At 44.0% G+C, this 25,616-nt stretch overlaps 1 protein-coding gene across 6 annotated transcripts in view; it reads left to right on the top strand.

Moving 5' to 3' along the window:
* The window catches only part of FUBP3 (far upstream element binding protein 3), a 60,623-nt gene that overhangs the window by 3,921 nt on the left and 31,086 nt on the right, over positions 1-25,616 (top strand). For 2 of the 6 annotated variants that reach the window (XM_081847124.1, XM_081847121.1), the window contains exons 2-5: positions 10,646-10,751; positions 22,748-22,798; positions 23,372-23,405; positions 25,269-25,315. In XM_081847124.1, coding sequence (XP_081703250.1) covers positions 10,649-10,751; positions 22,748-22,798; positions 23,372-23,405; positions 25,269-25,315 — 235 coding nt within the window. In that variant the 5' untranslated portion in view covers positions 10,646-10,648. Of the gene's footprint in view, positions 1-7,211; positions 7,344-10,645; positions 10,752-22,747; positions 22,799-23,371; positions 23,406-25,268; positions 25,316-25,616 lie in introns of those variants that run through there. The other 4 variants (XM_081847126.1, XM_081847122.1, XM_081847123.1 and 1 more) reach the window with 3 other exon arrangements.

The raw sequence follows: 25,616 nt of genomic DNA on the forward strand, positions 1-25,616 counted from the left end.
TGGCGACCATAACCTAGGTTTAAGGTGCCATTTGGCAATTATCTTACGTATTTGAGTTTCTAACACTGCCCTCCCCATTTTTCCCAACTCAGATTCCACTTTGGAAGCCCCCTCCCAAAGCAGGATGTTTCATAGAGTCATAGAATTGTAGAGTTGGGAGGAACCCCAAAGGTCATATACTCCAGCCCACTGCAATGCAGGAATTGAAGCAGCCTTCCTTCTCTTTTGCATGACCTCACCTCCAGCTCCCCCCCCTCCCCAGCTGCTGATCTCCAAAGATAGACTGCCTCTGACATGGAGGAGTAGCCCAGCAGCCTCTTTTTCAAGCCCAGTTGCTTTTTTGGAAGCCTTCCCAAATCGGCCCTTCTCCTCCCTTGCTTGGCTTCCCTCTCTACCCGTTTCCCTCCTTCAGCAACTGGTCTCCAAAGGTAGACTTCCTGTGGGCGTGAAGCCTTTGCTCCCTGTTGTAGCTTGAAAAAGCTATCGTGGAGCTTTGCTTGCTTAGTCCCAAAATGTCTATATTGGGCACTGTCATGTTTTCATGACTGGCCAATATGATATTCAACGCCTTTTTAAAATGTGCTGGGGTATTGTTGGGTTGTTTTTGCTTTTCTTTTGATTATGTATTTTGTGTTTTTATATTGTGACTTTATCATGTGAACCGCCCTGAGACCTACGGGTATACAAATTTAATAAATAATAATAATAATTTTCATAGCACCATCCCATTACCCTGTTTGGGAGCTGCACCCCAGGCAGGATAAGGGGCGATGGCCCTCTCCAGCAGTTGCTTTTTGTAAGGTACACTGCCTCTGGACAGTTAATGTTTGTCATGGTTAATAAAACCAAAAGGGCTTTGTTGAATAAAAATGAAAGTTTTATTATGCTGATGATGTTTTCATCTATTTTGTTCAGAGAATTTTGTTTACCCTGCTCCATGGCCGTGGGGGAACAGGGTGCTCACAGAGCAGCTTAACAAAGGTCAGTAGTAAGACAGTCCCTACCCTCACAGGCTTGCTATCGAAAATACATGATGCAAGAGGAAAGAAGAATGGGGGTGGGTGGGAAGATAACAGTTTCAGGAGAGGGAACCAAAGGCTGCTGGTCTCTATGCAGAAATTGTGGGATTGCCCGGCTGGGCTCCTCTGCTTTTCCTCTTCAGCCAGATGTAAATGTCCAGTTGAGGAAGAGCCAAAGTTAGATGGTGTCTCTCTTGTCTTTTTTTTTTTTTTAAGGAACTTCTAAATGAGTTCTGCTGGACGTAGAATCAAACAGGCATTCTGTTTTCCCCTCCACCCAAACCAGTAAGACCAAAGCATCTTGGAGAGCCCCATAAGCTGGGGGTGAAAACAGCAGCCCTTTTCTGCTATTGCCACACCCACCTGCCAGGTGGACTGCCTTTGGACATGAATGTTCTATTCAATGGGTAGGCAAACTAAGGCCTGGAGGCCAGATCTGGCCCAATCGCCTTCTAATTCCAGCCCGCGGACAGTCCAGGAATCCGTGTGTTTTTACATGAGTAGAATGTGTCCTTTTATTTAACATGCATCTCTGGGCTATTTGTGGGGTCTGCCTGATGTTTTTACATGAGTAGAAAGTGTGCTTTTATTTAAAATGCATCTCTGGGTTATTTGTGGGGGATAGGAATTCGTTTTCTCCCCCCATATAGTCCGGCCCCCCACAAGGTCTGAGGGACAGTGGACCGGCCCCCTGCTGAAAAAGTTTACTGACCCCTGTTCTATTCCTAGGATGGCTTAGTAAAAACTGAGCCTTGTAGGATCAACGACACAAGGGCAGCAGCCTGTTTTCTCACAGTGGGCAGTAATGTAGAAAGCTGCAGCCCTACCTGGAGATGCCAGGAATTGAATCTGGGCTGTTCTGCATGCAAGGCGGGTGCTCTGCAGCAGAGCCAGAGCCCTTCGTGGAATCATAGAAAGCTGCTTGATACAAAGTCAGACTAGTGGTCCATTTAGTCTTGTCTACATTGAGTGACAGCAGTTCTGTAGAGTTTTGGACAGGATTCTCTCTCCAGCTTCACCTGGAGATGCTGCTGTGAATTGAACCAGGAGCCTTCTGCATGCAAGGCAGATGCTTTGCTCATTAGATATCTTCCTAAGATGTCTAGGAAGCAAAGAAATAGATGAAGGCAGTAGTGTCCTTGATGTTGCTTCTTAGCACATTGGTACAGTACCCCTCTTGAACTTGGAGGTAACATACAGCAGATGTGGCTGAGTTCTTGAGTTAGGAATGTGTGATCACTGACCCTGGAGCCGGCCCTACCATTAGGACACAGTGAGGTAGCTCCCTAGGGAATGGGCGGTGGCATCAGGGTAATCAATGGAAAATCATGCTCCCACAGGGCCTGTTATTGTATACCATGTGGTGTACCTGCCACCCCCTTAGCCAGCCTTCTTCAATCTTTGGGTCCCATATATTGCTGGACTATGATCCCATCACTGTGACCATTTGCTGTGTTCTCTAGAGCTAATAGAATTTGGAATCCAAGAACATCTGGAGGGCTACAGTTTTGCTGCCCCTGACATACAACCAAGATGGCAAGTAGCTATTGCTAGCTCCCCACCCCCCTGTGAATCTAAACCTGTGTTACAGCAGAGTCACATCTAGTTGGGCATCCTGTTCTCACTGTAGTCAAGCAGCTGCCTTTGGGAAGCTCATAAGCAAGACCTGAGTGCAACAATACTCACACACCATTTGCAGTTCCCCACAACTGGTATTCAGAGGTATATTGCCACTGACAGTGGAGGTATCTCTCCTCCCCCTGCACATTTCATACCTACTTTTTAAGGCCAACATTCTCAATAATCTCACTGTAGCCTTTCCTCATAGAAGAGTTGTCCTTTTCTATGTCTTTTCCAGCTGTGTTGTATCCTTCTTGAGATACAGCAACTGGAACTGTAAGCGTTGGGCCTCAGCACACAGATTTGTGTAATGGAATTAAGAAGCTGGCAATTTTGTCTTTCTGTTCACTGTTTTCATTTGGTTTTATCTCTTCAGGGCGTGAGTGGGATGTGTTTGTCAGAGATTCTTGGGTTCTTTTGGGGGAGGCTCCTGGAGAGGAATGCGGGGAGTAGGGGTCAGATGATAGGGGCCAGAACCAGGAGATGTCCAGCATGATACTTTTGGAAGAGTTCTCTTCTAATTTAATGATTTTTGCTTGTTTCGCCATCCAGAGGGCTGCCATTCTGTGGCAGCTCAGATTCCTGTGGCATCTTAAAAGACAGATTTGTTGTAGTATAAACTTTTGTGGACTGCAGTTCTCTCAGTCAGGCTTCATACATCTCATACATTTAAAGCACACACAGCCAAGAATCTTGGGAACTTTACTTTACTCCTCACAGTTCTACACGTTCTATTACTTTTAACTACAGTTTTCATAATTCTTTGGGAGCAGTTTTGTGGTTTAATGTGTTTTAAATGTATGCTGTGGATGTGATCAAATTCTCAATAGAGCCCAAATAGTTCCTGAAATAAATTTGCCTTATTTTCCATTGGCATATTCTGGTTGGGACTGTGGGCAGGGCAGGAAAGGGTTAAACTCCCCCTCCCCATGTGCTACCTTTTTGACAACCCTATGCCAAACTCTTAAGCCACCATGACCAGTTGATATGGTGACCAGTACAGTACTGTATTTAGCACCTGTTCAACTTTTGACCCTCCATACTTAGGAAAGAGCATGAGGTGCCTCTCTCCCATAGAGCAGATTTATAACGCCTTTGTGCTACCTGGCAAAAGGCTCTGCTTTATATCTCTGCCATACATGTATGTTTCAACAGATCTTTCTGTTTGCTTGATAATGGTAGAGCTGTATTCTACCTGGCGTGCTTTACAATTCCCAGTAATCTCTTCTTATTTTTTTGGTGTATGTATGTGTGTGGGAAGTGCTGTACATAATATCATTGTTAGTTGACTGTACTACTTCACACACCTTGAGGAAATAGACTCTAGGCTAGGGATGGGGAATCTGTAGTCCATCAGTCTCAGCCAGCATGTTCAATTAGGGCTGGATGATGAGAGTTGTAGAAAACAGGGGAGCTCCCAATTTCTGCTCTGGCCTGTGAAAAGTTGTGCCACCAAACATCTGTTAGTTGCTAGAAGACATATTGGCTGTCTCATTTCATAATCATTACTGATTGTGGGGCACAAACCAGTCTAGAATCTTTCTCAAGAGATTCCTCTTTCTGGTCTGGTCTTTTGGAAAGGAAAATGAAAGACGGGAAGACAGAAAGTAGAAATCAGCAACGATTGAAGTTCTTGTGCCCTGCCCTCCGTTATCCTTTGCGGAGGGGGCAGCAATCTGGGAACTCCTCAAGGCCTCTTAATGATCTTCTTGAAAGTAGAGGGGGGTGAAAAGGGGATTTAGGTGAGTACACTGTCTATAGTGGATGACATGATGATAAATGCTGGAGGGCTAGTCGTGTTCTCTAACTGCAAATATACTCCCAAGCTTTGTGGCAGTATAACTGAGAATAAACCTCATAGAATTGTAGGATTGGAAGGGGGATCCAAAAGCTCAATTAGTTCTTCTGTCTTTTCTTTTTTTTCCTCTTTATATTCTCTTTGGAAAGTTGTTTTTGGTTTTTTGTATATTATGTGAAACTACAATAAATATCATTTAAAAAACAAAAAAACAAAAGCTCAATTAGTCCAACCCCCTGCGTCCCTGAAATGTGAACTTTCTTATTTTTTCCTGCTAATTTTTGCCCTTCTTGGGACATGTCAGCTTCTATGTAATGCTTGGCTGATACCACACAGTGTGTGTGTTAAATACCTTTTTCGATTGAAAGGACCCTTGTGAACTCTATAGCAGGGGTTGGCAACCTTTTTCAGCCATGGGCTGGTCCACCATCTCTCAGACCATGTGGTGGGCCAGACTATATTTGTTTTGGAGAGGGAAATGAACGAATTCCTATGCCCCACAAATTACCCAGAGATGCATTTTAAATAAAAGCACACATTCTACTCATGTAAAAGCACCAGGCAGACCCCACAAATAACCCAGAGATGCATTTTAAATAAAAGGGCACATTCTACTCATGCTGATTCCCGGACTGTCCACGAGCCGGATTTAGAAGGCGATTGGGCCGCATCTGGCCCCCGGACCTTAGGTGGCCTACCCCTGCTCTAGAGCACTGGTCTTAAGCTGATGTGTTGAGACCCTCCATCCATCCAAAAAAGGCTTGTGGACTGATCTAAGGTGGGCTGGATTCACAGCCCTAACACAGTGCATCTATTGTAGAAAAAAAGGAATGGGTCTCCAAACATGTTCAGCTCTGAGGTCTGGAAGACCTGCTCCCCACCTTGCAAGACTTTCCCCACCTGACCTGGGCGGTGAACAGAATCTTGCGGTATTGTTTAGTGCGGTGTTGTTGTCATTGATATTATTTATTGTATCTTTATTTTTAGATCTTAAAATGAATTATGTGGGAATTTGTTCAGTTTTGTTGTGTACCCTTTGATGTGTTTTATTTCTTGTTTATGGCTACTTCTGTTATGTTTGCAATCATGAAAATGATTCATATTGCAAAGCCGCCTTGAGCATCATTTTAACTATGGAAAGGCGGCATACAAATGTGATGGTGGTGGGGGTTGGGTTAAAGGTGGATCCCACGCCTGTAAAAGTTGGAGGCTGTTGCTCTAGAGCGTATGTGAAAAGATGTATGGAGTTGCTTTAGAATCTTGTTGGCCATAAAACTGCTTTCTATTCTGACAGCAGGTTTATGCCAAGCGCTTTTAACTTTTGAACTCGTATGTTGCACATGCATAGTTGACCTCTATCAGTGACCTGCATTGTAGCTGAGGAGGCCACATGATTTGTCAGAGGTAGCTTGAGAAACTTGGGTTTCAACTCCATCTTTGGCCATGGGCAAACTAGAGTTTCTCAGGCTCAACCCACAATGTGCAGGTATGTAGTGGATGAGGTATGGGTTTGAGTCCCCTAGTATCCACTAGGCTTGCCAAAAATGTTTCATTAATAAATGATTCTGAGGGTCTGTGTTGATTCCCTATACATGTAATAATCATAGTGGTGATCTTGCCAAATACCAACATGCAAACTTTGATTTTCTTGAACTATTTATTGAAGCGCCTTGGCATTTCTTCTTGAAATGAATTTCAGAAGTATTTCTTATATAAATTATTTAAATAATGATAATGGTGGTATTATTCACCATGATTCCAAATCCTTTTCCCTGGTCAACCACTGCCAGTTCAGACCCCCATCAGTGTATAAGTCGAGTTAGGGATTTACTTCTGCCTGGTATACATTACTTTACTTTTACTTAAAATCTGTTATTTTTGACACCTGTTCATCTAGTTCAGAGAGGTCTTTTAGAGTGCTTCACAGTCTGGTTGAGTTTTCACCATCCTGTTTTTTTTTAAAAAAAACAACACCTTGTTTTCATTAGACAAATTCATTAGACAAAATAAAAAAATTCCTTCCAGTAGCACCTTAAAGACCAACTGAGTTAGTTCTAGGTATGAGCTTTCGTGTGCATGCACACTTCTTCAGATACACTGAAACAGAAGTCACCGGACCTTTCTATATAGTGACATGGCAGACCAACACGGCTACCTATCTGTCATTAGACAAATTCATGGAGGAGAGGGTTATTGATGGCTATTAGCCACAAAGATTATGCTCTACTGCCACCTTTGAAGGCAGCAGTGCTTCTGAATATCAGTTGCTGGAAACCAAAGAAGAGAAGAGTCCTCTTTTGCTTGAATCCTGTTTGCTGGCTCCACATGGGCATCTGGGCTGGACACTTTGAAGACAGGATGCTGGACTAAAAGTAACTTGTCTGCACTTACCCCATCCCACTGCTTTGTTCACAGTTGTGAAGAATATTCTTATGTTATGAATGGTCTTTTAAGTTCTCAAAGTTCTTAACCTAGCCCAGTGTTGTCATCAGAACTAGCTAGATGTTTAACTGATAATCAGTCACAGTCAGTCTATGAAAAAGAAGACTTTAGAGTCATCTTGCCCTTAAATGGCAACTAGATATTTTGTTTTAGCAGCTAACCTTGGTTTAAGGAGCCATCTGGTGCCTAGCTTATATATCTGAGTTTCTAACCCTGTTTTTGAACCCGGTTCAATAGCACAGGTCCCAGAGCAGATCCTTGGGAGACCCCACAGCTCATTCCCTTGTGACAATTCCATTGTGACAGCTGTCTTCTATTGTGACAGGCACTCATGAACTTCTAGTCTTTTTCTCCCCCGTACTCCCCTTTATCCTGGGCATCACAAGTCTCAGATAAGTGAGTTGGCTGACATAACTCTTGTTTCTTAGGAAGCCTGAACAATGCTGCTCTTGCTGATTTCGAATGTAGGTTGTATGATGTTGTTGGTATAGACTTTTTTGTGGGTAAATCAGAAGGCTGGGGTTCTTCCTAGAGGAATGTACTTTAGGGCAGATGTTTGGAGCAGCAATTTTATGGGTCTGTCTCTGTCTATGTAAGTTCTTTTCCCTGCTACTACTGATGTATCATGGTTGTGCTGCTCACTCCCCATTTCCTTTGTTTCGCTATTCTATTCTCACTGCAAGGGCAGTTTCCAAGTGGGGAGGTGTGGTTTAATCTCATCTAACCAGGGTAGTTGAGATTCCTGCATTGCAGGGAATTGGACCATGACCTTTGGGGTGCCTTCCAACTCTACAGTTCTATGATTCTGTAATAAGACAGGAGATACTGGTTTATCAGTCTCATTCATAAACCAATGCTAAGCTAGAGTTCTCTAGTTATAACAGGGAACTGTGGTTTAATTCAGGTAGGTAGCCATGTTGGTCTGATGCAGTCAAAATATATTAAAAAAATTGTCCAGTAGCACCTTAGAGACCAACTAAGTTTGTTCTTGGTATAAGCTTTTGTGTGCATGCACACTTCTTCAGATACTTTGTGGTTTAATGTGAGCCACAGTGGAATGCTAAAGCCTTAACACAGTGGGAAGCAGACAGTGGGAAGCAGACAAGCCAGGCACTTGTTCTCACCTGTGTAAACCATGGTTTGAGAAGTTAGGAAAGCTTATATGTATGTGACTATAGGCAACAACCATTTCACATGGGGGTTTCTGTTCCCAGCCCCCACATGTATTGGCAGATCTCGCATAAGTGTGCTCTGCCCCTCCCCCATTCCACCTACATTCTTCCCTCATACAGGTCCAAAAGGACCTGTGCACTAGTGATCATATATCATTTGGACGTACCTAAAATGGTTGTCACTTGTATTCAAAAGGAGTGTGCAGGGGTCAGTAAAGAGTGAGTGAAATGGACTTCACATCAGTTTTGGACGATATATTTCCCAGCCACAGCAAGCACTTCTCAGGCTCTGCCTGCCTAAGCCTTTGAAGAAGTCCGCTTTCCCATCAGCTCGCTTGAGCCAGAGTGATATGGGGATTTGCTTAGCTGGGGAGCGGGAGGCTTGCCACCCCCAGCTGAGCAGTTTAAGGGAGCCCTAATGCCCCTCTGGATTGTGTGAGCCGGAGAGGTATTGGGGCTTGGGCTGGGGGATGCTGACTGGGGGTGATGGGAATTGGAGTCCCAACATAGTCTGGAAGGCCACACAGTTCCCTGATCTAAGAAGAGGTCACCTCTTCTTTCATGAGGGTTGCCTCTTCTAAATAAGAGGGCTTCTTCCATCTCTTGCAAGCAGTAGGGAATGATGCTGCAAGCTAGATCAGGGGTCAAATGTTGCTGGACTCCACTTTCCACCATCCCTGAACATTGGCCATACTGGCTTCAGGGGCTGATGGGAGTTGGATTCCCCATAACATCACTAGGGTCACAGGTTTCTCATTTCTACTGTACTTTTTAAAAAGGGGGGGAGAGACAAGTTAAAGTGGAAAAAAGAGATGTCTCTGCAACAGCTTTGCAGTTGTCAGGGTTGCCTGGTGTGATAAGGTGGCTTCTGTTTTTATGTCCACATTGTAAGGGACGCGGGTGGCGCTGTGGTCTAAACCACTGAGCCTAGGACTTGCCGATCAGAAGGTCGGCGGTTCGAATCCCCACGACGGGGTGAGCTCCCGTTGCTCAGTCCCAACTCCTGCCTACCTAGCAGTTCGAAAGCACGTCAAAGTGCAAGTAGATAAATAGGCACCGCTCCGGTGGGAAGGTAAATGGCATTTCCATGCACTGCTCTGGTTTCGCCAGAAGCGGCTAGGTTGCCTACCCCTGGGCTTAGTCATGCTGGCCACATGACCCGGAAAAATTGTCTGCAGACAAACACCGGCTCCCTCGGCCAGTAAAGCGAGATGAGCACTGCAACCCCAGAATCATTTGCGACTGGACTTAGCTGTCAGGGGTCCTTTACCTTTTTTAAGAACATCACAAGAACATCTTTTCTGTTCCTGACACCCCCAATAAATCTTCCATTTTAATATGGCATTTGTGAAAATGTGTTTAGCCCTGTTACAATTTTATAGAGAGAGGGAGAGTTCTTAGTACCCCACCCCTTGTGTTCTGGTATTAGAAGGTGCTCAGGATTTGTCAGCTATTAGCTTGATCCTGACATGGGGGCACGTGATGTATTGTGGCTGTTCTGGGGTGCAGAGAGCAGCATGTATGGGTTTCCATGTTGGGAGAATGACAGCTGTGGGTGGGTAGGGTATGACATTGATGTTTGATAGGCTGAGTCTGTGCAAACAGGAACTGAGCAGGGAGAGCAAAAAGTCTTGAATGCATTTTGGATTTTTGAGGGGGTATTTACTGAAATTGTTAATGGGTGCCATCGGAGATAGTGACAGGCACACTGGTGCCTGCAGGTGCCATGTTAGCCATCCCTTGGTGTAGCCAAGCTGCCTGGGGAGTCTGGTTGAGATGCAGCTCCAACTAGCTGGGCTTCCCAGTATCCCTTTTGGCATGTGACATCAATTCAGTTTCTTGGTTGCCAGTGTGGGGTTGGTTCCCTCTGGCTGAGCCACCAAAATGGCATTGTTCCTTTGCACTACTGGCCCTTTGAAACAACAGTGAAACTGTGTCATGTTGCTGCCATAGCCCCTCCCTGCTGCACCATACCTCTTGGGTGGACACTCCCTGCATGCCCCACCACAGTTGTGACTTGTACACCTCCCATGTGGAGGAGACCTCCAGCTGACCATGGCTGAGTTGTGAGCCGGACCATGGTCCTATGTGCTCCTAAAGCATCTCTGTGGGGGTTGTTTTCAGCCTGTTGCTCAACTGTTAACAGAATCTAGGAACAGGCACCTCTAATTAATTTAGTCAGGAAAATGGGCATGAGCAGCGGGAGAGTATAATGTTGCAGTGACCCTGGAGGGGTGCAACTTGTTATTTCTTTGTTGGCAGTATCTGCGTCAACCACTTCCATAGGAGCAAACCCACCAAGGTCCCAGGTAACCCGTACTGTGCTCTGGTTGGCTCAGTTCATTAACTAATCAGTTCCTTCTCCTGCCTTTATAAACCTGCCGCCATCTGCATAGCCTCCTCTTGGATTCCGTCTCTCACTCATGCTGCATCGTGTGTCTTTTGGTCACGCTCTAGCATGATGAAATTTTGATTCCCCACCCCACCCCGCAATATATATATTGCTGTAAAAGCTGTTTCTTGCTGTTTCAGCCACATAAGAAGTAAACTAGTTTGCTCATGTTGTTCCAAACTTCTTCTTTCTTTCTCTACAGCAAATGGCTGCTAAAATTGGTGAGATCCCTCACTTGAATAATTCCACACCGCTTGTGGACCCTTCAGTGTACGGTTACGGAGTAAAACGGCCCCTGGATGATGGAAGTAAGTCTCCTTGGTTTTCTTCTGTTTTGCCTTTTGATACTTGCTGTTACTCATATTATTATGGGGAGGGTGTTGGTGGCATGATGTCTGCTGGCAGAGTGCTTATTGCAAATTAATAGAATAGCATTGTAGTAGAACAGGGACGTCCAACTCCCAAGAGACTGTGATCTACTTACAGGGGAAAAAACTGGCAGTGATCTACCCCTGGGGGGGTGGGTTTCAGCTCAAAGTTTTTGAGCTTGCTTTAGGTAGGAAAGCCCCGTTATTAAGGGGGAAATGTCGGACTAGAGTAAAGGGGAAAGGAGATTAGTCGCTCACGAAAAGATAGCTATGGAAACAATCTGCCTTACAGCGAAAACTCCGTCTTCCATTCCTACAATCATGCGAAAATGAAGGGCGGGGAGATGGGGGGGACGGCTGCTCTTAGGCAAAAACAAAGGAAAAGGAGCCTGCGATCAACAGTGATCGACCGGAACCTCCCAGGGATCGACCAGTCAATCCCAATTGACCTGTTAGACATCCCTGTAGTAGAAGATTCATTTTGCCACATGTGGTGAATATGCAAAATACCTAAGGACTTTTGGGAGATGATTTATAATGAGTTGGAATTTATGGTAACTTTCCCCAAAAGACCGGAAGCTTTTTTACTAGGGATAACTGGAGCAGATATTCCCCCCCCCCAAAAAAAAACATAAATCTATTTCTTTACGGAATATGACAGCATATTATACACACAAAAAGGGTGTGATGAGGTGGTACCTACCAAAGGAGAATGGCAGCTGAAATGGATAGAATATGTAGAATTGGCAAGTTTTGATGTGTAAAATTAGAGATAAGAAAGAGACTGATTTTAAAGAAGATTGGAAAATATTTGCAGAATACTTGAAAACTCACTGGAAAAATGTTAACGCAAATAGGATTTGAGTAAGAGTAGCAGTAGGGGTGAACTTTTTGTTTTTATTGTGAGAGAAGGTGAAGGTATAGAGTAACTATAATATGCAGCATAAGCTGAAATTTTGAGGGAACCATGGAGGGAGGGAGGGGAAGTTGTTGGAGGAATGCTGGATTGCTAAATTTGAAATGTTGTTTATTTGTTAAAATTTATGAATAAAATTATTTTTTTAAAAAGAAGATTAACACTGGAATGCCAGAAGTGATTAAGAGAATAATGTCTTCCACAGTCACTATATCTGGACAGCCACTTTACTCTTTTTCCAGATAAAGCAGAACCGTGGTAGTTAAACGCCACTGATCAAATTTTTGCACCTGGATGGCACGGCTTGTCAAATGACAAGTAGGTTTGGGCAGTGCTTATGAAGCTAGATTGAATGTTCCCTTGATTAGTTGATGGTGAAATTCAGTTGAAGCTGTGCCTGGGAAGCGAGGGGAGGGGAGAGGGCAGCTGGAGTCTGCTAGTTCCAACGGCTGCAGAGTTAGGGATGTCCTATTGGTCTGTTGGTTTCCATACGCTGATATACCCCTAACTCATTATGTGACTAGCCTGACTCTGTGCGTGGGACCATAGATAGGTTGGCTGGTGAACCCCACTGAGCTGCCTCATGTTAACCCAAGTGAACAGAAAATAATAAGAGCCCTGGTCCATTCAGTCCAACCTTCTGTTCTTATAGTGGCAAATCAGTGGGAAGCCCACAAGCAGGAGCTGCGTGCAACAGTTCTCCCCTCCTGAGATTGGTATTCGAAAGCTTACTGCCCTGACTAAATGTGGTCTGTTTAACCTGCTGTGATTTTAAGATGGTCTCCAGTTTAATACCCCCTTTAAAAAAATCCTATTGGCTGGGTTTTAAAGAGCCAGGTGTGTTGAGACTTTTTTCCGCATCCCTCAGTTGCATCCAGGGCTTCCCAGAAAACTCCTCTTGGAGTGGCATCTACTGCAGCCACATGAGCGGCTGCATTCAGAAATAAGTTGGCCAAATCAGTGTACTGTAGTTTTCCGTGTATAAGATTATATATTTTTTTCTTTAAACATCATGCCAAAAAGTGGGGGGTCACCTTATACATGGGTAGTGCATAGCGTGAACATTTGATTGGTTGCTGCTGTGGCTGTCAGCAGCTATTGTGTGTGTTATTTGTTGCTGCATCAATGGGTGGTGTTGATTGGCTGACGCTCTATCAGTTGGGCGGGCGTTAGGCAGCTGCTGACGGTGATGGGGCAGATGGGAGGTGGATTTTGTGCAATCCTCCACAAAAAAGCTCAGCAACTCTGGGCCATCTCCCCTCATTTTCTTAATGAGGGTGTCTTATACATGGGGACATCTTATAGACGGAAAAGTACGGTATGTGCATGGAAAACCTTGATTTAAAAATGAGAATGCATACCCTCATCTGACACATACACACACACACACACACACACACACTGCCCAATATTGGAACCATTGGTGAGTTTGGGAAGGATTGGAGGGGAAAAGAAGAGTGGTTTCAGAATATAAAGTGAAATGTTTAAATGTTCTAAATTCTGGATCAAAATGCTTAAGTTTAGTTAGTGCAAACAAGAACAGGGGGGATATTTGTGGGTCCTTCAGATACTGTTGGACCCCAGCTCCCTTCAGCCCCTGCAGCCACCAATAGTGGCCAATAACCAGGGATGATAGAAGTTGGAATCCAGCAATATATGGAAGGCCCCATGTATCCCCATATCTGATCTAAGTAACAGAATTCCATGGTACAATCGGGATGGAAGGATGCCTCTTCTTAGATTAGGGCTGCGGGACTGTTTCACCCTCCATGTATTGTTAAACTCTCTACTCCTCTCAGCCGTAACCAGCCTGGATGATAGGAGTTATAGGTCACTGGCAGGTCTCAGGTCCCCCATCAAACCTGTATTCCTCTGTGATTAGTTCCTGAATGCTTGAGGCATATTTAAGTTCATGGTGTGTAAATGCTTTTGCCCTGTTGTCTGAGGCTAACTATGCAAATGTTCTTCTAGCTCACTGTGAGATCCTAAATGCATTGAAAGGATGTGCATTCTCTGAACTCGTTTTGTCTCTTTTCTTAATTTGTAGTGAGTTTTACTTTATTTCTAAGCTCAAACAAAATAACTTATGGGGTGACCCCCCCTTCCCCCTCTTGGCTTGCTGCAATGTGCTCTCCATGTCATGCTTGGCGAAAAAGACATTTTGAGTGTTTTAGTGGGCAGCAGCTCCCTATAATTATTTCTGAAACAAAAACTTCACAAATGTATCAGACAACCCAACTAGGCACTGACTTAAATTATAATACATTTCAGCACCAGTCAGCTATATGTGCTTGCTACGTACGTTTTAACTTTGGTTGTCACATGGAACAGCTGGTGGCCCTGGAGTTGTTCAGTTATGACTGTGTTCGTCAAGGTTTCCTGGGCACATTTGTGAACCGGAGAGACTGTTGTGGGCCCCACAAGCACTCAGCGCAGCCAAGCACACATGCTGCAACATCTTGGCTGCAGGTTCTTCTTTCAAGCCTGGGAAGCCTTGCTTCTTTCAGCAAGGGAGAAGACTGCCCCCGATTTGTTTGATTTTATTAAGTATTTTACCTTTACCATCATTTTATTTGCAGCCAACAGACTATTCAAGCAATCAATAACCATTTTATAACAATTGACAATAACATTGATTCAAAAAAACCATTAATACAACTGCAAAACTCAGAATTCAGAGAATCGTAGAGTTAGAAGTTAGAACCTGAGGGTCATGTAGGAATCTCAACACGCTGTCCCCCATTGAATGTGAAACCATATTTGACCCTGCTTAGCTTTGAAAATGTAGAGAATTTGCTACACAATGCACCCCTTTCACCCAGATCCCAAGCCTTCTGTGGAGGCTGTTGCTGATCCCTGTTCCATTCATTTATTTATTTGATTTCTTGCCCACCCTTTACCATAGAGCCCCAGGGCAGGTTGCAACAATATAGACAATTATAAAACAAGTAAAATGGTTACCACCACAATGAAGTATGCAAACAAACAGTTCCTTAAATAAGAAGAGTTAAAAGTAACTCCAAGAAAGATGCAGACTAATATAATGAAGATCTTCACTTGAAAGAGAAATAAGGGCCATAGAGAAGGTTCCACAGCAGCCCTGATGCTGGCAGGGAGCTAACTAGGATGTACCCCTGGTTGTATGATGATGGAGCTACCATGTCGGGTGAGGAAATTTCTCAAACCAGGAGATTATTCTGATGTTCTGTTTTTTCCTTTTTGGGGGATGGGGGGAATACTACCTTTATTTCCTAAGTACATCTAGCTAGCATGGCAGTGCTTCAAAGTTTTTAGTTATGTTTATGAAAGCATGCTAAATTATATTGCTTTCAAAGACACTGGAAATTTCCCCCAGTGCAAATAAGCCTGGAAATGTTTGCATCAGTGGGAAAAGTTCTGGGAACTTTTTGAATTGACATTTACCTATTTTGTTCCTGCTGAACCTGTCTGGGGGGCAGGGGGACAACAAGAGAAAAAGGGGCCCTTGTCTTGCTTGCATTCAAAATCTCATTGTTCCTTTTCTTCACCTCTATTACTCGTGCATATTCTTGGACCTGCTTTCTCAACCGCTGGGATGAGCAGCAATGAGCTTCAGCTTCAGATATGACTTTTAACAGCATACCTATCCATTTCTGTAAATGGGCAGCTGATTGATGGAGGATTATGCATGAGGCGCTTAACAGCAGTGTGCTGGTTGTAACAAGTTCTTAGGGTGTTGGGGGAAGGGGAGAAGAGAGGGTGGAGGGGTTTTTATTGGCCATATTGAGGATGCAATCGTAACACCCACCTCCTTCCCTGAAAGTATCCTTAATATACAGCAGCAGCTGGAATTGGCTGAACTGACCTGGGCTTGAAATGGAGCTGGGAACACAGAACAGATTCCCCCCCCTTTTTTTTAAATTATGTGCTGCAAAATGTGCCTGCCTGCCCGTCTTGAAACAAGCAGGAGCTAAGAGCCTCAAAGGCCACTGTGACTATGTCCCTTAGTGAAGGTAGTGAAGATAGGAGCAGGTGGAAGTGGTCTAAGTCTGCTGTGGTTGGCCACTGTCCTCTTTTCAACACTTGTCAGAAACGTTTTCATTTAGACAAAACAAAAATGTATCCATCCTGTGGATGTTGCTTGTCTTTTCTTCAGAGTAAATCTCAATTGAGGTAGACTCAGACTTTTTTTTTTTTGAATGATGGGGGCTGCTCCTGGAAAATGGGGCCGATTTTTATGCAACGTTTTCCCTTATTTTGCAGTAAAATGACAGCCGTTAAACTTAAAATTGTGCCCGCTAGATGTAAAAGTGGGGAGGGGAAAGTGCGCACACGCGATGATGGGGGCTGCAAGTTCAGCCGACCCTTCTATTTCGGAGGCTGATGGGAAGTTTTTTTCTGCCTCGATAGTAAATGGCAGCTTGCATTCTGAACAATCCCCTCCCCGTTAAAAAAAAAGCCAGAGGTTTGCTTCTCTATTAGCCTAACTCTTTTCAGAGCAAAATGGGCTTGTTTGACAGCAAATAGAGCTTTAGATTGTCTGTACCTTGCAACCTTGAGCTCTGATGTTCTTTTAATTTATTTCCTCCACAAGGGCTGTCAGGAAGGATAACTGTCTTCTAGTCTTAACTGCTTGCACATGCTTCCATGTCTTGCAGGGTTTGTGTTATAGAGGAGAGGAAAAAGGTGATCTTTTGAACATGTTTTGCTTAAGGTTGCTCTGAATCCTGGCAGAAACTTTACATGAGATAGTGGACTGTACTACACGTGTGTGTATCACATTGAATGTCTCCCACACCCTGTTCAAAAATGAGAAGAGACAGATACTCTTGCAACTAGGAAACTGTAGTTCTGGTTGTGACTCAGCCTTCTGTTCCTTGATGCACTTATTTTCTACTTGAAATGATTGTAAAAAACAAATATTTAAAAATCTATGGTCCTTTAAAAATATGAGCCAACTGTGGGTTGAAGTAGTATTTGTTCATATGTACATACGTAGGCTTAGGCCCATTAAGTTCTGTAGGTCTACTTTGAGCATTCCTTCTCACTCATTATAGGAAACCTGTAGAACCCTCGTTGTTCAAGTTATTTTATTGCTCTAGCCCAAAGGCCATGACAAACTTGTACTAGGTAATAGTATTAATAAAAGGATACAGAACATATATCCATGATATAATTATCCATAATAAAAATAAAGACATTGCCAAGTTCCTGAGCCTGAGCACTAAAACAGTTTCACTTGTGCATCTCTGGCAGCTCCAATATTATTTTGCCTTTTTAAAACCTAATTTGCCAACATACATGCTATACTAGAGAGAAGAAAACACTAGGGGGAAAGGAGTTAGATGAAATCACTATAAATTGTTGTAGTGATTTGGAAGTTTAATATGAAATCACACTGGATGAGTTTATTGGTGCCTCTGGTTGTTGGCATCTGTCTGTCCCGGGAGACTATGGAGAAGTGTGCCTTTGGGGTTGAAGTCAAACTGTTGGAAGGTTGCAGTGCCTGCTGTGGCTGTAGAGACTGATATGGGAGAGACATGTTTTGTTGCAGCTGGGGCAGATGAAAGCATCTGGTAGTGCTGCTGCAGATGCACCATGGCGTTTCTTCTCTCTGCATTCCTCCTCTGGTCACTGCTATAGATACACAACCTGACTGTCAGTCTCCAGGCACTGTGGCTGTCTGCAAAGGATTCTTACTTGGCCAAGTTGATGGTGCCAGCCTTCATGTCTGCAAACATGACATGAATACAAATGCAAAATCTCCCTGTGTATGGGACTCTGTTGTAGTGACCATCCAAGACTGCAGTGGGCATCACTTAGAAACACAGTTCAATAAAAGCATTTCTTAAGGAAACTAGTCAGAGATAGATAACTACCTCTAGTTTGCAAGGGAAGATTTTTGTGTTTCAGATTAGTTGTAGGTCCCTTCTAGATTATATTCAGAAGAGCCAATGCCTTAGTTGACGCTTATCAAAGTCAATGCAGAGCTCAGTTCTTGAAAATAGTAATAGTCCAAAACATCTTGACAAGCTGCTTTCTGGAGTTGGTTATCACCCAATTCTATATAGCACAACACAGGAAGAGGCTCAATAGGCATAGTAGCATTTTTTAAGATTAACTGAGTGCAGTCTGTTCTTGCCTTAATTGTTGACTACCTGGATTCTGTATGAAGAAGAGCTGTTGACCTGATGGTAGAGAGCAGTGCTATTTTTATAGAAAAAGAGGTGCTAGAACTCACCAAGAATGCCTCCCTTGTTCTCTTACAATGGCAATGGTGCCCACTTGAGAGGTGCCAGAACTGAGTTCCAGTGAGTTCCAGCTGGAAAAAAGCTCTGGTAGAGAGTATAGCTTCCCCCCAAAAAATATTTTGCAGTGTTTCCAAAACTTTAATGGAGTTCAAATCAGAGCCCCATATTTCAGTGCTATACAGAAAATTTGAGTAAGCACTTGCTATCAAATATATTTAGGGCAGGTTCAACCAGCTGCCCTCCCTTATTGTAATAAAACTTCATCAATGTCCCTATGGTTTTCTGTGCTTTAAATTGCACTGCCTGCATTTGACACTTCCAACAGGGGGTTTCACTAAAGAGTACACCCAGGCATCTAAATGAGCAAGTTTGTCCTATGGCTTCCTGATCTGAACATTTATACCTAGGACTGTGTTTGCCTAAAATAATGAGTAATTTATAAGTAGGCCTTCTTGTTTACATGATGTACTGAACACCTCCAAGAGATTTTTGAGGCCCAATTGGGAAAGGAGCAGTAAATCATCTGTCTACATTAATATTGAGATATTTCTGTTCCTAATTACTAGGAATGGGAAATTTGCGTTGGCACCAAATCATTAATATGAAAGTTTAAAAGAGTGGGAGCCAGAAGGCAAGCTTGTTTCACTCCTCGTGACATTTTAAAAGCATCAGTCATATCACCATTTAAACCTACTCTGACCGTTATTTCTGTATTGCTGAATAGTTCTTGGATCAATAGTAGAAGTTTGCTGTCAATGTTAGCAATTTGAAATTTTTCCCACAGTCTGTTTCGAGAATCGATGTGGGGTATTTGTGTGTGTGTTTGTGTGTGTATGTAATACTTGTTCCACCAGCAAAACATTTTGTCCCAAAGGAACATCATTGCACTAGAGTGCGCATAAACAGGTGATTATTGCCTAGTAGATTACACCATTTGGATGAGTTTCTTTTAGTTCCATCATAGTGTTGGATCCCTGTGTTGCACAGCATTGAAACTCACTAAGCTACTAGCGTAAGAGCCCCTCTGTCCTCTAGTTCAGTGTTTCCCAACCTTTTTCCAACCATGGCCCTCTTCTAACCTTGTTTCCTTCCTGTGCCCAGCCCTCAGTGTAGCCAAGGGGGGAAGAGGGCTAGCTGTCCCCCCAATAAGTAAAAATCAATACAAATAAGATGTTCTTCCCTCTTAACGAAAGCCTGCTCCCTAACAAAAGTCCTGGCTACGCCCATGCCCCCCCCCCACAGGTAGAAAGGAAGCTATTTAAATGTTTTGTTTTTAAGCAAAACATGTTTATAATTTTTATAATTTATACAAAATTTGTTGTTGTTGTTTAGTCGTTTAGTCGACTCTTCATGACCCCATGGACCAGAGCACGCCATTATGTAAAATACTGTTACATAAAATGATAGGAACATACTGAAATGTTGTTGAAGCATGTATTATTAAAAGTAAGCAACACTCATTTGACCCTAGTTATTTGATACAGAGGAGGAAAGCTACAGATGCAGTCCAAAAGGCGCAAAGAGAGTTATGTATATATGGGGAAAAACAAAAAAGCAAGTGGTCCTCACTGACCTGATGCAAAAAGATATTGTCATCCGGAGGAGCCCTGGCTGCCTAGATAAAACGCTGTAGCCCCACACACCCTTACCTCAGAGTAAGGCCCACTGAACTCAGTGCAGCTTTCTGCTGAGTAGACACTTAGTTATTTACTAGGTGCAAGTCAGTAGCACCAGATGACTCCGCTCAACTAGGCACTGAGTTCAGAAACAAACCAGGACTGCTCAAAGAAAATGCATGTGGCAAAAAGGAGTGCTAGGCCCCGCCCCTTAGCCATTTGTGATTGGCCAAGTGGATAGCCAGCCAATGAGGATTTTTAACAATTGTTTTCCCCCCTTGACTTCTCACTTCCCTCTGTGGCCCCCTAGCCTTGTGCTGTGGCCCCCCCATTTATGCAATTTTCACCTGTGGTCCCAATAGGTGGGGAATTGGCCCCCAGTTGGGAAACACTGTTCTAGTAGGTAGAAGAAATCCCAGAGCATCCCTTTAATCCTCTGCGGTCCTGGGTAGAGAGGAGCAGACATGGATTTGGGATGACAGCTAGCAAGCTCCCCCGCCCCGCCGCCCCCAACAATCCCAGCATCCTCATTCTCCACAATTTAAAAAAGACCTTTGCATCCCTTGTAGATTCCTGCTCTGGCCACCGGCTTCCCCACTCTGTCATACACTGCTCCCATGAGATTGATCAGAAGCCAATACGAGCTCCTTCAGTTCGCAGTGGGAACTTTCAAAAGGCATATCAGGGTGTTAATTGCTCAGTGGCAGCTCCCGTTCTAAGAGATGCAGAGCAATAAAAATATTGGCACTTGGTCGATGACTTTGGGGACCTGTATTGTCAGGAAGTGATTGATGTAGAGCAGAAATAGATTGGCCATCTTTTTGCCTGTTGTGTTTATTTGCCTAAAACATGTATTTAATCAGAGACCGTGATGAGCTTTGGTAGTATTTTATCACTCCTCAATTTCGTGTTGTGTGTGTGTCTGTACCTGCCCTTCTGACACCACTTTGATTCCTAGGATGGCCCACTTAATCTCAGGTTAAAAATAGTATGTGGGTGCCCAGGGTAGTGGTTAGGCAAAAATTTATCTCATTGAAGTTTAGTCTGTTTGCACCTCAGCAAGGAGATGCAATTGAAATGGTTTCTGCCAGTTGTTACATCTCAGCAACTCATTTTTGTGAGATGTTCTGCTAAGGTTCTGCTTGCGTGAGCATAAAATGGAATATGTTGGGTGCTTCCTACTGAGCATGCCCCCCAAACCCCCATTTTTGGGTGAGCAAGTGGATTCTGTTTGGTTCACATAGCCTTAAGGTACAAACCATTGTATTAACAAAGGAAGCTGCTGTATACTGAATCAGACCCTTGCTCCAGCTTACTAAGTATTTTCTACACTGCCTGGCAGTGTTTCTCCCTGGTTTTAGTCAGAGGATCTTTCACAGCCCCACCTGGAGATGTTGGGGATTGCACCTGGGATCTTCTGCCTTCAAAACAGTTGCTCTACCCACTGAGCTGTGTGTGGTGCTTCCCCTGAAAATGAGCTAAGATTCCAGTCCTTAGGGTTCAGAATTGAAGGCTGATTTAAACAGGGACATAGGGAGCTAACTGTCAGTGGCTGTCTAGGGTTTCAGACAGGACGTCTCTCCCAGTCCTACCTGCAATTGCTGCTGGGGAAAGAACCTGAGACCTTCTGCATGCAAAGCAGGTGCTCTTCCACTGACCTACGGCTCTTCCTGTGTTCACAGTTGTTGTTGTATGGGCAGGTATCGTCTCTAAAAGTTTAGCAACAATTTTAGGTTTGTTGGTCAAGGAATGACTCTTCGCCAAAACTGCTGATCCAACAAAGTGGCCTGGAGTCCATGGAAGCTAATGCAATGAGCCTTTAAGGTGCCAGGAGACTCTTCAAGTGGTATCTAAATTAGGCATTTAGTCAGCCCCCTGAAGCTCATAGACTTTAGTCCACTTATTTGTGTGGGCATACCCCTTGAGTTTGATATATCATTGGATCTCTTCTTTTGTTCTAGATCAATTATATATGTATTCAAAGCCTCACAACTTGAGGAGTTAATGTAATTATTGTGGGTGCTAAATAATTTATGGAACACAACATAACTTCCCACCGCCACTGCTCTGCCTCCGCCTCCCCTGGCCAATCCCCTGGTGTTCTTCCACCACAATTTTCTGGAACAGATGCAGGGGTGAAGTAGAGTAGAGAGAAGTTCTGTTGCACTTGAGGAACTTGTTCATAATTTAGTTGGACACAACATGGTCCGTCCGTTCCCCGCCCCCCCCAGCTTTGCTACTGTCTCTTATTTGCAATTCAGCCCTTTGATGTGGGAGAGATTATTGCACTCGGTGGGGGGGCACTCCTGAATTCAACTTTGTCACTTGAGGCTCAGATGACCTCACTGATCAGAATGCCTTTCTTCAGCTCGAACTGGCTCACTAGCTGCAGCCACTTTTGGAGAGAGATGATTTGGCCACTGTACTCTGGATTATTGCAATGTGCCTTACATGGGGCTGCCCTTGTAGACAACTTGGAAACTTCAGTTGGCCTCAAATGTGGTGGCCAGATTGCTGGCTGGGGTTCCCTTCAGATCTTGTATAACCCTTGTTTTTAAATAGATGTATTGGTTTGTTTCTGGACCCAATTCAAGGTGCTCACATTAGTGTTTAAAGCCCTAACTAGCTTAGACCCCAAATACCTGAAAAACTGCATCCTTCCCTACAGGCTCTCCCTGGTGCTAAGCTCCTAAGTTGTGGGTGCACATGATGCCTTCACTATGCATCTTCCGGCGAATGCAGAAGACACATCACCCTACCCTGGCTTTTGGCACATAGAATCTTAGCATGGTAGAGTTGGAAGGGACCCAAAGTGTCATCTATTCAACCCCACTGCAAATGCAAGAATAAGTTGTATATACTTGAGACATGTATATTTTTAGGATACAGCTCTTTTTGTAATTTTAAGTTGTCCTAAACTGTTTCTGATATCATGCAGTATTGTGTTTTAGCATTAAGGTTGTGTTTTAATAATTGTAATCCTTAGGGTGAAGGGCAGGTAATAAATTGTAGTGACAACAACTAATGGAAACTTTCCGATTGGGGTGTGTGTGTACACGCACAGAAGACAACCTTGCACATAGCTCTTCCCCTGGTCGTATTGAGTAGAAATGTCATAGCACATAAAACTTGGTGATGATGCAAGGTTCTTTAACAGCCCTATTCCTTTAACAGGTCTTCGGGTAAATTGGCTCCATGGAGCACAGTTAAGAGAGACCCAGAGAAGTATGTTGCAAGTCCCCCCTCCCAAACCCCTCCTCAATCTCTCTCTCTGTTCTCTCTCAGTGCGTTTGATTAGACTAAATCCTTCCAAATCTCTTGTGTATTATGGCTTCTTATTCTCCCCACCTTTTAAATGCTGTACCAATCTGCTTGATCTTTTATTATTATTATTATTTTTTTACATTGGGTTTAATTTGGGGAGGTTGGGGTGGGCTGCACTTTTCTAGGGATTCTGGGATCCTGAGGTGCTGGATTTCTCCCCCTCCCCATGCCTCACCACATGGGAGCAAGGTGGATCAATTTCCTATCCTGCGTTCAGCTGGACACTTCGCTTCTCCGCTGTTGTTGATCAAGAAATCCCCTCCTGTTTCTTGTTCCACGTAACACATTCATTTCAGCCACTGAACCCAAATTGCTGTTTTTTAGCGCTGCTTCTCCTTTATTTTCTCTCTCGCTCTCTTTTCCCCCCTTGATGAAAATGGTAAGAACTCTTTTTTTCCCCTGCTATAGAGATGAAGTTAGTTTATCCGTACTAATGCTTTGATTTTTTTCTTTTCTCTCTCTTCTCCGACACAGTAGGTAACCAGTTAGGGGCCCTGGTACATCAAAGGTAAGCAGTGGGTTATGTTTTATTATTTATTGATCACTTCTAATTGTTTATTGATCTGCCATCTGTACTGGAGTGTTAGAGAGTCAGAGGTTGAGAACGTGGCAGAACTGCGTAGGCTCAGTTTCTCCTCTTCCCACACACCCCCGCCCCAAGACTGAAGTTTTCTGCTTGCGTTCCTGGATATTGCATGCATTTGTTTGGAAAGAGATGAGGCACGCGTAAGCAGTGGGTAACGCAGAAAGGAAGGTCTGCATTGAATTAAACGTTGTGTCTTGGGCTGAGATTCATGAAGCTGCTTCGAGTAGCCAAATGGAGTTTGGGAAAAACCCACGAAAACCTTGAAACAACAGATTTTTGTGCTTCTTTTGAAAGGCTATCAGTAAGAGTGTTGTTTTTGTATGTGTATGCACAGTATCAGACAATTCATCTATCTAGTGCAGTATTGTCTACTCTGACTGGCAGCAGGGTTGGGACCGGGGACATTCCCAGTCCTACATGAGAACGCTGTCAGGTTTGGAGCCTTGAGAACTTCTGCATGCACCGCGGGTGCTTTGCCACTGAGCTATGTCTCTTCCCAAATAGGAAAAACAAAACAAATTCCTTCCAGTAGCACCTTAAAGACCAACTAAGTCAGTTCTTGGTATGAGCTTTCGTGTGCATGCACACTTCTTCAGATACCAAATAGGAAGTTACCTTTTACCATTAATCCATCTAGCTCAGTATTGCCTTCTCTGACTGTCAGCAGCTCTCACATGTGTGAGGCCAGAGGACACCCCATGTCCTATTATTGAGTTACTTATTTGGTGAAATTGTTCACTGCTTGGTTGTATAAAAACCCTCGAAGTGGTTTACAAAAAATTCCTACCTGGAGAATGCTGTTGGGAGAGCTGTGGCCCTTCCCACTTGGTTTAGAAAGCAGGTTGCCATGTAGCATGATGTCTGTTCTGGTGGTATGCAAGAGCTGCAAGCCCAAAGCCACACACACACCCCGACCAGATGTATACTCAAAAACAGCCTGCCTTTTTGGATCCCAGCCTAGTTTTTGCCTTTGGAATAGGATCCTGGGCGCAACCTACTTTGAGGTTGTTGTTTTTCCACAATCAGCAATATATGAGTTTTATGTTACTTACTTCCTCTCCTTCTCAGTACAGTGGTACCTCTGGATGCGAACAGGATCTGTTCCGGAGCCCTGCTTGCATCCAGAAGCGAATGCAACCCGCGTGTGTGCGGGTCGTGATTTGCCACTTCCGTGCATGCACGTGATGTCATTTTGACCGTCTGCGCATGCGTGAGCAGCGAAACCCAGAAGTAACACGCTCTGTTACTTCTGGGTCACTGCAGCACGCAGCCCGAAAATACTTACCTGACACTACTTCAACCCGAGGTATGACTGTAGTACAGATGGGCTAGCTGTTAATTTGCAGCCAGCCAAACTGAATCAAACCCCTGCAAAATCCTGGGCAAAGAAGTGTCCTTTCAACTGGCCTTGTAATCTCAGCAGCATTGGTGACAAGCCTTCTTTAGAGTTGGTGCACCACCACATTGAAAAGCTCGTGTCCATGTCTGTAATGTGCTTCATGCCCTGAGATGGGGCAGAGCAAGCCCTTCCCGACAGCACTTAGGGCATGGGCTGACTGGTTTGAGGGCACCTTTCCAGACACCCTTGTAGGAAGCTGGTAGGGGCTACTGGCTAAAAGCTCCATTCTTCATCACCCAGTTTTCCATAACATTGGAACTAGTTCCTACTTCACTTTCTGGAGATGGAAACTCAATTTCCTAAATGTCCTGTGACAGTTGATGTTATTGGAAAAGGCGACGATGTCTATCTGTCGTGATGAGTCTCCCCTTTTCTCTTTTCTTCAGGGTAATAACCGAAGAATTCAAAGTGCCTGATAAAATGGTTGGATTCAGTAAGTATTCTGGTTTGCAGCAATTTTTCTCTTTCCTTCATACGGGGCCTTTGTGAACACTCCTTCCATCTGAAGAGTAATATATATTATGATAGGTAGTGCTCAGCATAACAGCACGGATTTCTGTTAATGCTGCTGAGAACGTGGCAATTTCGGGGGAAATGCTTTCCACGTGAACCTTAAAATCAATTGAGGATAATTTAGTTACTTCCTGAGTGCTACAGTGGCCTGTAGTTAAAGACCTTGATGGCCAACTTTGCCGGTAATGTGCTGGGAGGGAGGGGTTGGAGGGGGTGAGCAG

The sequence above is a fragment of the Podarcis erhardii genome (genome assembly GCF_964252035.2).
Source record: "Podarcis erhardii genome assembly, chromosome: Z".
Lineage (NCBI taxonomy): Eukaryota > Metazoa > Chordata > Lepidosauria > Squamata > Lacertidae > Podarcis > Podarcis erhardii.